The 15,109-nt window shown below is 40.8% G+C and overlaps 1 protein-coding gene across 7 annotated transcripts in view; it reads right to left on the reverse strand.

The window, feature by feature from the left end:
• kif1ab (kinesin family member 1Ab) overlaps positions 1–15,109 on the reverse strand; it is a 33,720-nt gene that overhangs the window by 13,595 nt on the left and 5,016 nt on the right. The window contains exons 3-40 of one of the 7 annotated variants that reach the window (XM_034103574.2): positions 14,816–15,029; positions 12,750–12,823; positions 12,360–12,539; positions 12,168–12,236; positions 11,608–11,786; positions 11,357–11,468; positions 10,963–11,040; positions 10,811–10,876; positions 10,696–10,713; positions 10,512–10,590; positions 10,312–10,390; positions 9,917–10,059; positions 9,720–9,758; positions 8,433–8,563; positions 8,177–8,256; positions 7,725–7,800; positions 7,555–7,634; positions 7,356–7,462; positions 7,136–7,219; positions 6,436–6,616; positions 6,278–6,350; positions 6,112–6,202; positions 5,876–6,024; positions 5,281–5,459; positions 4,842–4,979; positions 4,609–4,727; positions 4,408–4,493; positions 4,147–4,276; positions 3,791–3,974; positions 1,957–2,047; positions 1,744–1,862; positions 1,600–1,655; positions 1,315–1,423; positions 1,077–1,143; positions 770–854; positions 566–671; positions 271–294; positions 21–135 (exon numbers count right to left, since the gene is read on the reverse strand). In XM_034103574.2, coding sequence (XP_033959465.1) covers positions 21–135; positions 271–294; positions 566–671; positions 770–854; positions 1,077–1,143; positions 1,315–1,423; positions 1,600–1,655; positions 1,744–1,862; positions 1,957–2,047; positions 3,791–3,974; positions 4,147–4,276; positions 4,408–4,493; positions 4,609–4,727; positions 4,842–4,979; positions 5,281–5,459; positions 5,876–6,024; positions 6,112–6,202; positions 6,278–6,350; positions 6,436–6,616; positions 7,136–7,219; positions 7,356–7,462; positions 7,555–7,634; positions 7,725–7,800; positions 8,177–8,256; positions 8,433–8,563; positions 9,720–9,758; positions 9,917–10,059; positions 10,312–10,390; positions 10,512–10,590; positions 10,696–10,713; positions 10,811–10,876; positions 10,963–11,040; positions 11,357–11,468; positions 11,608–11,786; positions 12,168–12,236; positions 12,360–12,539; positions 12,750–12,823; positions 14,816–14,921 — 3,882 coding nt within the window. In that variant the 5' untranslated portion in view covers positions 14,922–15,029. Of the gene's footprint in view, positions 1–20; positions 136–270; positions 295–565; positions 672–769; positions 855–1,076; positions 1,144–1,314; positions 1,424–1,599; positions 1,656–1,743; positions 1,863–1,956; positions 2,048–3,790; positions 3,975–4,146; positions 4,277–4,407; positions 4,494–4,608; positions 4,728–4,841; positions 4,980–5,280; positions 5,460–5,875; positions 6,025–6,111; positions 6,203–6,277; positions 6,351–6,435; positions 6,617–7,135; positions 7,220–7,355; positions 7,463–7,554; positions 7,635–7,724; positions 7,801–8,176; positions 8,257–8,432; positions 8,633–9,719; positions 9,759–9,916; positions 10,060–10,311; positions 10,391–10,511; positions 10,591–10,695; positions 10,714–10,810; positions 10,877–10,962; positions 11,041–11,356; positions 11,469–11,607; positions 11,787–12,167; positions 12,237–12,359; positions 12,540–12,749; positions 12,824–14,815; positions 15,030–15,109 lie in introns of all 7 variants that reach the window. The other 6 variants (XM_034103577.2, XM_034103581.2, XM_034103578.2 and 3 more) reach the window with 6 other exon arrangements.

Consider the following 15,109-nt stretch of genomic DNA (forward strand, 5'->3'; position numbering starts at 1 on the left):
AATCAAATGTCATTGAGTACCTCTAGATAAGCAGAGAGCGTGATGTAGATCTTCTCCCCGTAGGGAGTGACTCTGTTCAGGAGCAGAGAGTTGTGCATGGAGCTGTCCCATGCCGCCTCAAATCGGTAGAAAGTTCTGCAGCAAAAACAAACAGTCATCTATACGCACAACATTAAGCAGATGTGTTAACCTTATTACAAGCCTGTGAGCTAATAATGTTATTTTGTAAATAATAATAGATACAAAGACAAAAATGATTGTCATTTATACCTATGATCAACTCCCAAGGAGACGCTGGCGTTAGCAAAGGATAAAGAGAAACAGGAAACAAGTTAGAAACTTTTAACTGCAGCTGTTAAAAGTTTGAAACCAGCAAACCATACTGATCCATGCAAAATAAAAAAATGCATTAAGGCCAAAGAATATTTCATTATAAAAGGCACGTTGAAGCAATGGGAAAATATAGGTTTTAGGTTTGGTAACAAATTCAAAGAGGAAACTTTTGTTGAATATCAAATACACAGAAAGATAGTAAGTAAATCAGAAATGTGTCTGATGTGTATACTTGTCACTGTGTTTGGGCCAGAAATATCCAGAAGACAGGATGTTGAGGGACAGGATGTTGGGGTCTATGATGGTTTCATCTGCCTCGGGTGTGTTTCGAATACGACCTGAAGTCAAACAAAACAGTAAGAAAAAAACAACTTTTTCTTTTTTCAAATCTAACCAACTGGGCCAAATATGTTTTTGAATTGTTGTTTTTACTCACCAATAACCAGCTCCTTCACCTCTTTCCACTCAATATCATTTCCTGTCTCATGAGCGATGGTGACTGTGATCCTCCTCTGGATGCCCTGAAGACAGGATTCAAAGAGTTGAGTGGATTAGGTTTGATGATTATTGTTAATGTTTTGTTTTATTTTTCACTGGTTTTATTAACTTTGTTATTGTAATATATACAGACATAAGAACAAATCTGATTTTTTTTATTCTAAGCTATATATATATATCATCTGATGATATTAAACGATTAATATAAAAGGTATGTAATTGGTAAACATGATGGTGGGCCAGACCTGATGTAAAAGGTAAGTGCCGTGGCAGGGCATCCCACTCCTGTGGTCAACAACAGCTGGGATGTAGCTATAAAAAGGGAGATAATTAACACAATAAATACTCAAAATAATAACGCAGAATATTTTCATCGATGCTGCAAAAGAATTGTTGTTATTATATGTGCAAAGAGTATGAACTACTGTGTTCTTTGCTTTATATTTGTATAGCGGGACACACAGCAATAAAGTCACAACTCACTCTCCGTTAGCTTCCAGCTCACAGATCTCAAAGAATGACATCAGGTCGTATTTGGCGTGACAAGGTCCGGCGGTGGAGCGCATCAGAGTGCTGAGCTTTGTGGCCGGCACTGGAGGAAGTAAGAGGAAACAGATTCATGTGTGAAACTGGGTCAACCTGTCTGTACGGTCCGAAATGAAGGGTATATTAAACTGGAGGCTGAGACACTGATCATTTGTGGAGATTAAATCATGAAATATAAAAACTTTTGATATACTCTCAGGCACATTGAATGTCACTGCTTACCTGGTTTGGATAAGGGCATCACCCTGGGGAACTGCCTCCTGGACGGTCTCAGTGGACTAAAAAAAAAAAGGACAAAGAAACTAAATACTAGGAAACTTTCTAAAATATCAGCTGGTGGAAATTAAAGGTCAAATGTCTACTTACCTGATGAGGTCTTTGCAGAGCGGAGGGAAGGGCTGTTTCTGATAGTGACCGAACACCTCGAAGACGATGGGCTGAGTCTTGATGTACTCCACGAAGGACTTGGTCACCTCCACTGTGATCTACCAGGGAAGAGGGAAATGACATCTTAAGCACAGCCCTAACACAGTTGTTTGTATCTAGTGATATTTGTTCATAATAGCTCTGAATGTTTACATTTTGAACATGGTAGAAGCCCAGCGGAGGCCCTCTGCCCGTGTTCTTCAGCGGCTCGGTGGAGAAAGCTTCATCGTGGCGGTGGATGAAGCTGGAAAAAAGGGAAGCCATTTTATTAGACTGACCTCCCTTTGCTCTTCCTGCACATTATGCTGACCGAAAGCACCCAGCTGACCACCACACATGCTGATCACTTTGTTTAAAGCCACAAGCCACATACATTAACAATAAGTGAACATTCATATTACTGTAAATAAGAAAACGTAGTTAGTCAATTGTTTCCAGCAGTCAGGACACATTAAGCATTGAGTTATATTTTTGCATAATCTTTCTGCAAAAACCAAAATAATTTGATATTATGTTTTTCTATAACACTTAACAGATGCATGCATTAGAGAAATAGGTTGCTGACAAAGGCAAGGCAAGGCAAGGCAAGGCAAGGCAAGGCAAGGCAAGTTTATTTATATAGCACTTTTCAACACAAAGCAATTCAAAGTGCTTTACAAAAAATGAAAGACATTAAGAAAATGGCATTTAAAATCAGTCATTAAAAAGAAAAGCTAATAAAATAAACATTAAAAGAAAAAATACATGGATAAAAGTTACAGTGCAGTTTAAGATGTGAATAGTTCAATTAAAAGCAGCGACAAAAAGAAAAGCCTGGATTTAAAAGTAGTCAGAGTTGCAGCGGACCTGCAGGTTTCTGGGAGTTTGTTCCAGATATTTGGAGCATAATAACTGAATGCTGCTTTACCATGTTTAGTTCTGACTCTGGGGACAGCAAGCTGACCAGTCCCTGAAGACCTGAGAGATCTGGATGGTTCATCATTTAGCAGGAGGTCAGAAATGTATTTTGGGCCTAAACCATTCAGTGCTTTATAAACCAGCAGCAGTATTTTGAAATCTATTCTTTGACACACAGGAAGCCAGTGTAAAGACTTCAGAGCAGGAGTGATCCACTTTCTTAGTGTTAGTGAGGACTCGAGCAGCGGCGTTCTGAATTAGCTTCAGCTTTCTAATAGATTTTTTAGTGAGACCTGTGAAGACACCATTGCAGTAGTCCAGTCTACTGAAGATAAAAGCATGGACAAGTTTTTCCAAATCCTGCTGTGACATTAGTCTTTTAATCCTAGATAATATTCTTTTGGTGATAGTAGGCTGATTTAGTAACTGTTTTAATGTGACTGTTGAAACTCAGGTCAGAGTCCATGACTACACCTAGATTTCTGGCTTTATCTGTTGTTTTGAACATTGCAGACTGAAGCTCAGCGCTAACTTTTATACGTTCTGCTTTGGCTCCAAAAACCATTACCTCAGTTTTATCTTTGTTTAATTGGAGAAAGTTCTGACACATCCAGTCATTGATTTGTTCAATGCACTTACTCAGTGTTTGAATTGGAGCATAGTCTCCTGGTGAAATGGTTACGTACATTTGTGTGTCATCTGCATAGCTATGGTAACTTATGTTGTTGTTTTTCATTATCTGAGCCAGTGGTAGCATGGAGATGTTAAAGAGAAGAGGCCCCAAGATGGAGCCTTGAGGAACCCAACATGTCATATTGGTCAACTCAGATGTGTATTTACCTATAGAAACAAAGTTGTTTCTGTCCTTTAAGTAGGATTCAAACCAATTTAGAACTGTTTCCGAAAGTCCCACCCAGTTTTCCAGTTGGTCTAGTAATATGCTGTGGTCAACAGTGTCAAACGCAGCACTGAGATCTAATAATACTAACACTGAAGTTCTGCCAAGACATATGCATTCTATAAAAAATGTGAAGCAGATGAATCATTTTATTTCCAGCACCTAAGTGGAGGAGGCATGCTTGAAACTCACTTGAATTGGCAGAAGATGTCGGCGTACTCGGCTGAGATGCTGGAGGCCTGCAGGACGGTGACTCTGAAGGTGAAGGTGCTGCCGATCTTCAGGTGGGACAGCACTTTCTCTGGGGAGAGGTCTAGAGCGAGATCCAGACCCAGACCTGCACTCTTCACCGGGCTGCTGGGAGCTTCTATGATTTCTACGAGAAACAGAGAAAGAGACACGGATGGTTTACTTTAAATTCTTTATATATTTTTGCTTTTGACTTTATTATAGAACTGACGAGCTTACAATTGTTGTTTGAATTTAGACTGTTAATGTAGACAGTGGCTGGAATGATTTTCAGTCCCTGTAAAGGTTTTTCCTCTCACCAGTGTTGTTGTTGACTTCATCTGCAGAGATCCCTATATCTGCGCTCGGTCCTTCTCCCTCCACAAAGCGCAGCTCCTCCTGCGAGGTGTTGGAGTGAGAGAGAACACCGGGACACGACTCGGTCTGGAACTGGACCAAAACAGAAAAACATCAGCATGAATCTAACTTACACCACACATACACTGTGTTTATTCTTTTGACTTGTATTGGTTGTATAAGACGGATTCAGATAACCAGAACAAATCACTGCATGTTGGTACCTTCTCAAACTGTTTGTCTTCAAAGGAGATCTTAGCAGTGCCTGACTGCCTCACACCAGAGCCGTAATCAGGGGCCTCCTCATCAGCTAAAAGGAGACAAAACAGAGAGATATGATTTTTTGTTTTTTATAAAAACAGTATTTTAAAACAAACTAAAAGGAATGTCCAAGAGTAAGTCTGATATTCCACCTGTATTCGTACCTGAGATTGCCTGCACAGCCACTCTGAGGAAGCCTTTCACTTCTCCTTTCTCACTGACGATGGCCACGCGGTGCACCAGGGGCACGGGGTACAGCAGGTTGCTCAGGTACACAAAAGCCCTGAGGAGGAGGTAGGAAGTGATGAGGGGATGTCAGTTTGTAACAAGCATTTATAGTGCACTAAAAGCAGGGTTTTAACTCAATACTGCCTCCAGGAGGGAGAAGATGACGCACCTGCCCACCAGACGGAACCAGGGGAAGCGGTCGTAGAAGGGGTCTCCTCCGGTCAGAGCGTGGTCACAGTCCTCCACAGCGCTGCTGGGGAGCTCTGCCGCTCGGTCGTACATCTCCCTCATCAGGTCCAGCCTCTGCCTGCAGGGGGCAGCGTGAGAAGAGAGGAAAAACCCTTAATAATGGCCTCCCTATCTACAGTTTACTGTGTGCACATATTATGATAGAAAATAAAATAGCTAGAATTATTGTGGTTATTTTAAAGCTTATATGGAAAAATATCATTTTCTTTGTTATTGTGAATAATATATCATTTTACATTATATATTTGTTATCAGTATCAGATGAAAGGAATGTGACCTTCAACATTTTAATAATGTTATGTGTAATTAAATCGACCTATACCAAGGCATCAGCTTTTTATTATTAGATGACACTGTACCTGAGTTTCTCCAGAGTCCAGTAATGTGTCGCTCCGTTCTTCTGATCTTGGACTTCAACGGCGACGATGGTTCGCGGGAAAGGTCGCTTCTCTCTCTCTTTGGCCACGCTGGCAGGCAGTAGGTCGGGCGGCAGAGGAGAGTAGAGAGTGTCTGTCAACAGGACGAACTGGAACTGCACCTGTGGACGACAAGAGCCATAAAAACATTAGTAATTGCTGGTTTAAATACATGATACCTTTTTTCAAATGGGTGGCTTGACAGAACTGACATGCAATATGCAGCATTGTGTACATCACTGTGGAGATTGGGCACTGACAAACATTTATTAATCTGCAGTCTGCATCCATTGTGGATTGAGGAGCAAGCTCTTCCTTCATACACCAGTATCACAATATCAAATAGATAACACATTTGCAATAAGGATGTTATTATTTTAGAGAGACAACACTAAGCTTTTATTGCATTGCCACTGGAAGTAAATTTAGAAAAAGCTGTCTTTTGTTTAGCTAAAACAAAACAAATAATCATAACTTATGAAAATATGTCACAGTGCAACACAAAAAGGACAACGTTTTACAGTAACAAACACCCCACCTTTTTCTTCAGCTCCACACTGATAGCATTGGCCTCTTTGAGGAAGATGGCGTTGCCCCACAGCAGATCCCTGAGAGAGGTGAACTGGTAGAAACGCCACTTCCTGAAAGCCCACAGAGCCAACTCCGTCTCACGGGGCATCCACGGCACTGAAGGGGAGGGTCAAATGATTTGTAAGTACATTTCTGACCAAAATAAACCTATTTAAAATCAGTTAAAAAAAGTGACAGTACCACCTTCCTCTTCAGGCTCCTCTTCTTCCTCAGGAGACTCCAGGTAGCGGGAGTCAACTTGTTTCTGAAGAGCCTCTAGTTTACTCTCATAGTCCTGAAAGAAAACATAGGAGTCAGTTGTTTTCTTTACACACACATTTGAAGTGTTTCTGTATGACTGAGCACTCACCAGCCTCTGCTGCTCCAACAGGTTGCTGGCTTCTTCTCTCTCTTTGCGGTACTGATCCTCGAGCTCCTGAAGCCTGAAGGGATTCAGAACTATATGTCAGAAAAGTGATTGTGACTAAATGTAAATAAATACAATAAAATGATGTGTTCTCCACCCACCTCTGCTCCATCTCCTGCTTCATGTCGATGCCTTGTTTCTCCAGCAGCTCTCTCTGAGCGAAGGCCCAGTCCACGGGCTCCACGGGGGTCTCGGCGCACGGCGTCCTCTCTCGCTCCAGACGAGCCTGCTCCGGGTCGTTGAAGCGGAACACGTGGCTCTTTCCCATGATGATGCGGTTGCCTAAAAAGTGTGTATGATCACAAGTTATTTAAAACTTTTAAGATACTTTGAAAACCACTTTTAATTAAATTCAGGACCTAACCCAATTATACACACCAAACTCATCGCTTCCAGTTCAAAATAAACAGTGATGTAAAATGACAATTCCCCGTACAACACAGTATAATTATTAATAGATTCATGATTAATGATAATACCATACAGTATATACTTAAGAAAAGCCAAGTTAGAAGATTCTCAATTGACTAAAGGAGCCAATAAGTCACAGCAATACATTTGGTTCTACGAATAGACATTATATAATAACAATAAACAGTAAGTATTAGATACGTTATTGATCCTTCACTGCAGTATAATGTTCACTGAAACTTGGAATAGTCACAATCGTAGAAAATGATCTTACTTTGGCCGTTGTGATGTAACAGAGTTTTATCTTTCCCTCTCTGTTTCCTCTCTTGGTAAAGTTCATTTAGATTCACACCTTTTTTTAACCAAAATAATATGAAGCTTCACACGAACCAGACCGCAGGACGGTGGGGGAGCTCACTGTCTTCCCGTTGACGTACGTCTCTGAGCCCTCACACGGCTCCATGATGACGCATCCTGTCAAAGGACATTGTATAACTTTAACAACAAAGTCTTAAACCCATGCACAATAAGTATTTTTCCTTTTTAATATTGTTTTTAATGCAATAACTTTTATTAAACTGTTATTTTGAGGAGAAAGCAGCAGGTCTACCTTCCCCCAGAGGCACCGTGGTGCTGGTGAAGGTGCAGTGCTCGTCTCGGATGAAATGTCCGCTGAGAACAATGTCCTGACGAGTCTTGGCATTTTCACGGCCAACCCTGAGGGAAGAGGATCCATTAGAGACATATTCACAGCAACACCAAAATATCTTGAGTACATTTCAGAAACTAAAAAACATTTTAAAAATTACTTTGTGAGGCCGTCTTTGATGTAGTACAGCAGACACTCTGACATCAGAGGGTCTTCATTCAGGTTGACCAGGTGAGGCGTCTATACAGGAAATAATGACAAACGTGTTAAGTCTGTGGACAGATGTCGTAAATAATTCAAATTATTTAGCAAAAGGAAGGATCATCTTACCTTTTTTGGAGAGAAGACGCCCAGAGTGCCTCCATCTTCTCTCATGGCAACACCCATCTCAGCCAGCAGGGCCTCTCTGCAGGAAGCAAACACACATGATGCTAACATGGCTACAAATATGTTGTTTGTATTAACACTTGGCTGGCAATCCAGAACTGAATATATCCTTTAAGACATTATGTCAAAATAAATCTCAAGGGTCAAACCATCAAAGATTGTCCATACAAAAATTATAATATTAACAACATATATTATTTGTACACATACAGGGCTGCATACGATCATGAAAACAAAGGAAATGTGTCAGGAGTGGTCCATAAGCCATGGGCATATACAACAGACCTCAACTCAACTTGAGGAGAAAACAATCAATAAGAACATTTAGTTTAGTTTAAATAAATTGTAGATTTATTCATGAAACCATGAATCAGGCGTGAATATGTGTGACCAACCTCTCCATACGGATGGCCTCAGTACGACGCAGCTTCTCTTCCCATGTCTCATTGAGCTCTGCAATGATTTTCTCAGTTTCCTGTTGGCAAAATGAAGACACAGTTACATTTATACACATAAATGTACTTACTCTTACTTTCCAGCAGATTTCTATACCTTTCCTGTAATTAAATCATTCCGGCTCTGCTTGTGTCAGTCCACAGGTCATTATCTAACTCTCCACATCCTGAACAATATCAGCATCATGGTTCTTACCTTGAGCCTCTCGATGGCCTCTTCGCTGGCCGGACTGAAGATGCGGTCATGGATGTTGGTGATGGACCCGACGCGACTGGACAGGACCGAGAGCGAGGGGGAGGGACTCATTCCTGTCATGACAGTGGACACTGCGGAGAGATCACCCCTTTGATTGACAGCCTGGCGATTATTCACAAAGTTCTTGTAATCGCTCAGGTCTGTCAGAAAGAGAGGCGTTGCATGGGAGTGAGCAAGGAAGATAAGGAGGAAGGAAAAAAGGAAGGAAAAAAGGAAGGACAGAAGGACGGAAGGACGGAGCAGACGCCAGGTAATTAAAGAGAGACATCAGGAATGAGAGGAACACGCAGAGAAACGGATAAAAAGGAAAAAGGTAGGGGCAACAGGGAGGAGTACAAAAGAAGAAGAGAAAGCTCAAATAATGGATCAAAGCAGCAGGTCAAATCTTTACCAAAGCCATCGCAGAATGAGAGAAAAGGGAAACTCAAACTGACAGAGCACAAAATGCTGAGAAGAGAGTTAGAGCTTTTTCTCCGACACTGAAATACATGTAGACACATTCAACAAGCCTGCAAGCATGAGAATGAGTAATAGTGCATTAAGACAAAATACAGGCTAGAGATTACTAGTGTTGCATGTCTTAATGTTTTCAAGTGTTTTTTAAAGCGCAGCCTTTGGTTGCACAGCTGCCGGGGATGCAGGCCTCCAAGCACCTGAGTCGTAGCTTCAATTAGCTCCACACAGAGAACCAGGATGCAAATAAAGAGTGCCCCAGCAATCTAAAATGGTATCCTCTAAATCAGTGCTCTCTTCCATGTCTTGCAAAACAAAATGCATAACAAAGCATGCTTTATGCAAAAGCTGACTACGACTGTCTGTTTCTGCAGAACCAGGAAAGCAGAGTGTTGGGCAGCTCAGGTTCGAAATGGATCAAAGCTTCTCAGTGAAAAAGAAAATCCCAGCAAATTTAACATTTGTAATGAGGATTCATTTATTAGGAGGCTGGACTTCCTAGATGAATTAAGCGAAGAAAAGGGCATATTTCTATGGAAACCAGATCTAATGGGGAAAAAAGGAGGCCATTTTGCAGAATTTGTTAGAAAAGAGAAACTAACTATAGCTCTAAATGCTGTATGCTACTTAAGTGCTGGCTCTCCTAACTTATGTCATGTCTGACTTAGTTTCTTGGGACTGATATTCAGATCTCTGGTGTGCTGGAGGAGGAAGGCCAGCTCGGGATTCATTTATTTTGGTGGCAAAGCGCAGGCTTGCTCGAGTTATACACACATTTCAAACCAGCGATGACGGGGCCGGTGCAGCGATACGCTGATAGGAGAGAAGAGAATGGGTGTGAGAGACACCCTCACTCCAAGTTAAACTGTCATCCTCTGTCTTGCATGTACAGTCAGAAAGTGTATGTTTGTGTATGCCTGTGTAAGAGCATTTCTGAGACAGAGCATTGTGTTTGTGGGTGCGACACTCACTCTCTATGATGTCTCCCAGACCCTGAGCCATCAGCAGGTCTCTGAGGCGGGCCACTTCCTCCTTCAGCTCACGCACCAGACGGTTGCTGGGGTCCTCGTTGATCACAGCGTTACAGCGGATCTGTTTAGCACGATCAGCGTACCTGGAAGGACAAAGGTCTTCTAGGTCAAACGGACACTAAGCTATAAAGCACGATTCCTTAGACTCTCTATACTGCATTACAATGACCAACTAATGGCTGTGACGGTACAGCTGAGGGGAAAAGCATTTGTTAAACACTATCATTGTGTGCAAATAACAGAATACATGTGTAAAGGTGTTAAAAGTCTAATCAGTACATCTCTTCTGCAGGTTGAACATTAAGAAAGAAACAGATTGTTGACATGTTTCTCACCGGAGGGTACTGAGGGTCTCATCATAGTTGATATCAGCGGGGCTGAGGGCCGCCACCATGGCAGTACGAGAGTTTCCACCTGTAACACAGAAAGTGAGACGATACATAAACTGACACAGAACATTTGTTTTTATTGGTAAAAGCTAAGGTTTATGATTATATTTTATATCAGATTTTGCATTAGTATTATGTGTGCATACCCAAGTTCTCCCTCAGCAGCCAGGTCAGAACTGAATCTCTGTAGGGGATGTGATTCTCCACCTTCTTCTTTTTCTTGTTCTGCACACAAAACAAACACAAATTATTCTCTTATCGGAAAGCATTATTGTTAAAAGCATTTTATAAAAATAAGGATTTAATTTGCATTAAATATTGCATACTGACCTTGTTTGGTGCGGAGTCCTGGTAGTTAAAAAATAAATGCCAACATGTGTTAATTTGACACGATAAAATAACAGTTTCTAAATATAATTATTTGATGAAGTGTGAAAAAACATACCACTTCAGCCAGAGCAGAAATAACCTTTCCCAGTGTAGTCAGAGATTTGTTGATGTTTGCTCCTTCCTGCAAATAAAAGTGAGTCTTATAAAGAACTGCCCATCTATTCATACATTTATGTATCTCTCTAAAAAACATCTTCCTCCTCTCACCTTCAGTCTGGTCCCTTTGGCTCCGGTGGAGTCGGCTCTCTCGCTGCCAGCCAGGTCCACCAGGCTGATCTTGCTGACCTGTGATGATACAAAACATTTTCAAAATAAGATGCTCTGTATAAAAAGATCAAACATCTACCTTTGCTAGCATATTTTCCTGAAACTGCAGTAAAGTGTTACATGTGGTTATCAAACAATACACTAACTCATTCGATAATAATAAAAACACAAACGGCCTCAGCTCAGGTCATAAAAGGCAATCAAATCATTGTTTAGCATCTCTAAGGCTGCTGTGGTGAATAGGACTATTCCTATTATTGATTTGTTTGTCTGAGGAGCAGAACAACATCATTTCAGTCGTGCAGATTATTTGTTAGGAGCTGGTTATAAGTACCTTTTCTGACGTGTTCTCTGAATCCATGTCGTGTTTCTTCTGCGTGAAGATGATGTTGAAGACGGCGTGGGAGCGGCTGCTGGTCTCGTTCATGTTGGTAGCAGCCACAGTCCTGAAAAAATGAATTCATATTATCTGCTCCATCCATCAATGGTTCCAGCGACTGATTAATGTATTCATACACCCCTTATCTACATCTCTTCATAATAACACAGTATAATCTGCGGAGTCATTCAGTCTCGCTCTGTTACCTGGCCTTGTTTCCAGACTCCATCAGGTCCTGGATGTCGTTGTAAGAGGTGACGGCTAGTTTGGAGAGATCTTCCACGTAGGGTCCCATGAGAGGGTGCTCTCTGACGCGCAGGTTTCCTTTGTTCTTTGGGTTCAGCAGGTCACGCACACGCTCGCAGTAGATCTCCATGTAACTCACCTGGAGGATGCACAGGGTTGGTGATCTTGTTAAACGTTTTTATTTAGTTAGTTTATTTTTAGTTATTAATTGGTTATCATTTTTACTGGTTGCTCCTGGGACAATAAAAGATTAAAACTTGAATAAATCTGTTTCACAAATGATTAATTAATATAACTACAATAGCAGCTACCCCTCTGCAATCTTTGAATAGTTCTCTAAATTTGAGCTAGTAGCAGGATCTAAGAAAAACTGAAAGCGATCCAGGTGTCTTTGTAACAACGAGAGCAACAATAATACCACTTGAAAACTCTATGGATGAGGGGTAGGGGTTATATATGAGGCACTCGGAATAGAATAGCTTCCAAAGTTGGAAAACATAGAGTAAATTAATTGACTCACCTCGACAGAGTAAGACATGCTGTTGTCGTTATTGGTGTCATTGAACTTTGTGAAAAGGTCCTCACACATCTGAAACAAAACAGAGTGTCAATGGTGTGTTAAAGCTTTTATCTTTATTTCATTCACAATGATTAAAGGGAATTTGATTTGTGCAATTTAATAATATTTGGTCAGCGCTGCACTCTGTATTACCAGAGGAATGATTCCTTCCTGGTCCTGCTCCTGTCGTCCCATCATGGTGTAGCTTTTTCCCGATCCTGTCTGGCCGTATGCAAATATGCACACATTGTAGCCTTCAAAGGCATGAAGCAACATCTCCTCTCCGATGTCTTTGTACACCTGCAGCTGGGACGCAAAGCTGATGTCCTCAGGCTGTGGAAAAAATGAAATGGACGAGTTAGAATTTCTCCGAGCATGAGTAAGCTCTATAATAGACATCGACACATTTCTACCACCATGAGGTGGCATAAAATGGAAATGTAGATCAATATTGAATATCAATTACTAGTGGCTTGTTCGAGCAGATCTTGAATGTCCTTATCTGTACTTTTAGTTAAAAATAGGTGTCGCAGTGAAACTCACCGTGGTGTGGGACCAGTAAGAATAGTCAAAGTTAAAACTCTTGTTTTCTTTGGGCTGTTTGGGGTTCAGGATCGCTAAAACAGAGCAAAAAGAGGCATCAGAAAATGGGTCCCTCTTATTAGCTGCAAATTCATTACCGTCTATTTACTGTTGGTTTAAAAAATGCACGACACAAACTGTGAAAACATCAAAACCAACCATATACATCTTTTGATAAAACACATTCATTCTCTCCCAACCAACCACAGTAGGATGCTGGTTGCATAATTTCCCCCCGATATCTTCCCCCTGGATCCCTGTTACCTCCATACTTTCCACCACTAAATAACAGCAAAATATGCTTCAAAATAGGGCAGGGTGATATGGAGAAAATCTTAATCACTTTCATTTTTACCAAATCCCTCACTAACAATATTGTAAAGTTGACCATTGGTGATTTGTCAAAAATATTTATACAATTAGATTGTTGTAATTATTGTAGATACAATTACTAAGAGGGTAAAGTTAAATTATAGACTAGCAAAGACAGTCTAGCAAGCCCTAAAACCTAGGAAAAGATACATCTATACCATATTACGAGATCCAAAATCTAAGATAAAATAAAGTCACATATCATGATATTGAGATCATAAACAAAAGGAGGTGACATCATTTGTAATCATTTCCCCAAAGTTCAGAGAGGTCTTATTACAGTTAGTATCAAAAGCAGCATTGTAAATGCACTGTTCATCCTTTTTTAATAGAGGTGATGGGAAATGCACCAGGATATGAAACAAGAACTGAGCAGGAGAAAACGCCCCCTGTGGACACATCTTATCATAGCTGCACAAACACATCCTGCTGTTTCATGCACTCAGACAGAAACAACACAGGGAGACCTCCAACCATCGGCTACACCCGATTATCCTTATGGGTTTTTGAGCAGCTGTGAACAAGATGCAGACACAGCTGACCCTGGGTCTGGGCTCGACCAGAACAAGGAGGTATTTTTGGTCTGTGCAGCTCGTATGGTGAGAGCATAGCTGCGACGGTCCCTACATCCTACACACAGACACAGACACACACACACACACACACTGGCTGACCTCAGGCCTGACTGAATCTTTTGTTTCTCTCTCTGGCTGCCATGATGCTGCATGCCTCCATGTCTATTCCCTTGTTGCTGAATGACAAAACTGCCTACCAGACAAATAACTGAGCTCAAATGCTAAATGTGCCTCAATGCAGGCCGCAAGAGTTGGTTTCAAAGAACAGCAATTGCTGGGTTTCACACTCTAAAGACATGACATTAAGGATTATTCACAGTATATATTAACAGTAAATCACACCTACATTATTTCTTGATGCAATCATCCAAATGTATAAATCAATATTTTCTTTTACGACCCATTATTTGTAGTGCTATTATGATATAGAGGGGTTGTGTCATATGTGTTGTTTTCAGCCCACTAATCATGTTTTGTCCTTAAGTCTTATATCCCCCTTTATTTTTCTTCAAGTATAATTTTTATTTCTTTATATCTTAAAAAGGTTTACCACAACCAAAGATTTTTTCAATCACAACTATTAAATATTTGCTGCTTTCATCTTCTTAAATGTGAGGCTTTGCTGTTTTTCCTTGTTTTATAATAAAGTAAGTTGAATATCTTTGTGTTTTTGTACATTTGATCTGACAAGAAGGCTGAAGAAGTAAACTAAAATTATGTCGTCTTCCACTACAACCTTTAAATATTTTGTGATTTTAAAGACCACAAATTCATGTTCAAAGAGAAATGTTCCCCCCTGCCGCAGATTAATGTGAACATAAGCTTCCAAATGTACATCATTCTGCACAGTGAAGCTCAAACATCCAAGTGACGTAACAATAAACCAACAAATTCACAGTAAAATATGGCTGGATGAATATCAAAGCATAATGTTGGAAAGTTACTGATAGACCTTTGATTAATATATTCCAATTACCAATTAAAACATGTGTTTTGGTCACCCTGTAAACATTAAAGTCCACATCCATCGGATTTAACTTTTAACTCTAGGTACATTAAAACTGACTTGAGTATACTCACTTGTGGTGTTTCCTGACATCTGAATGATGCACTTGCTGTCCTTCCCAATCTCTCTCGAGTTGAAGGGTCGGACCCTCACGGCCACCTTTACTGACGCTGCCGCCATGTTGCAGGAGGTTGTGTGAGGGAGCAGAGAGCTGAAGATTTGTGTGGCTACTCACACACACACACACACACACACACACACACACACACACACACACACACCTGGTACCTGAACAAATAGAAGATGAGAGGGATTCAATAACAACAGACATGTATAGACTATCTCTCAGATGGACACAGGGCACTTTT

This window comes from Pseudochaenichthys georgianus, chromosome 17 (genome assembly GCF_902827115.2).
Source record: "Pseudochaenichthys georgianus chromosome 17, fPseGeo1.2, whole genome shotgun sequence".
NCBI lineage: Eukaryota > Metazoa > Chordata > Actinopteri > Perciformes > Channichthyidae > Pseudochaenichthys > Pseudochaenichthys georgianus.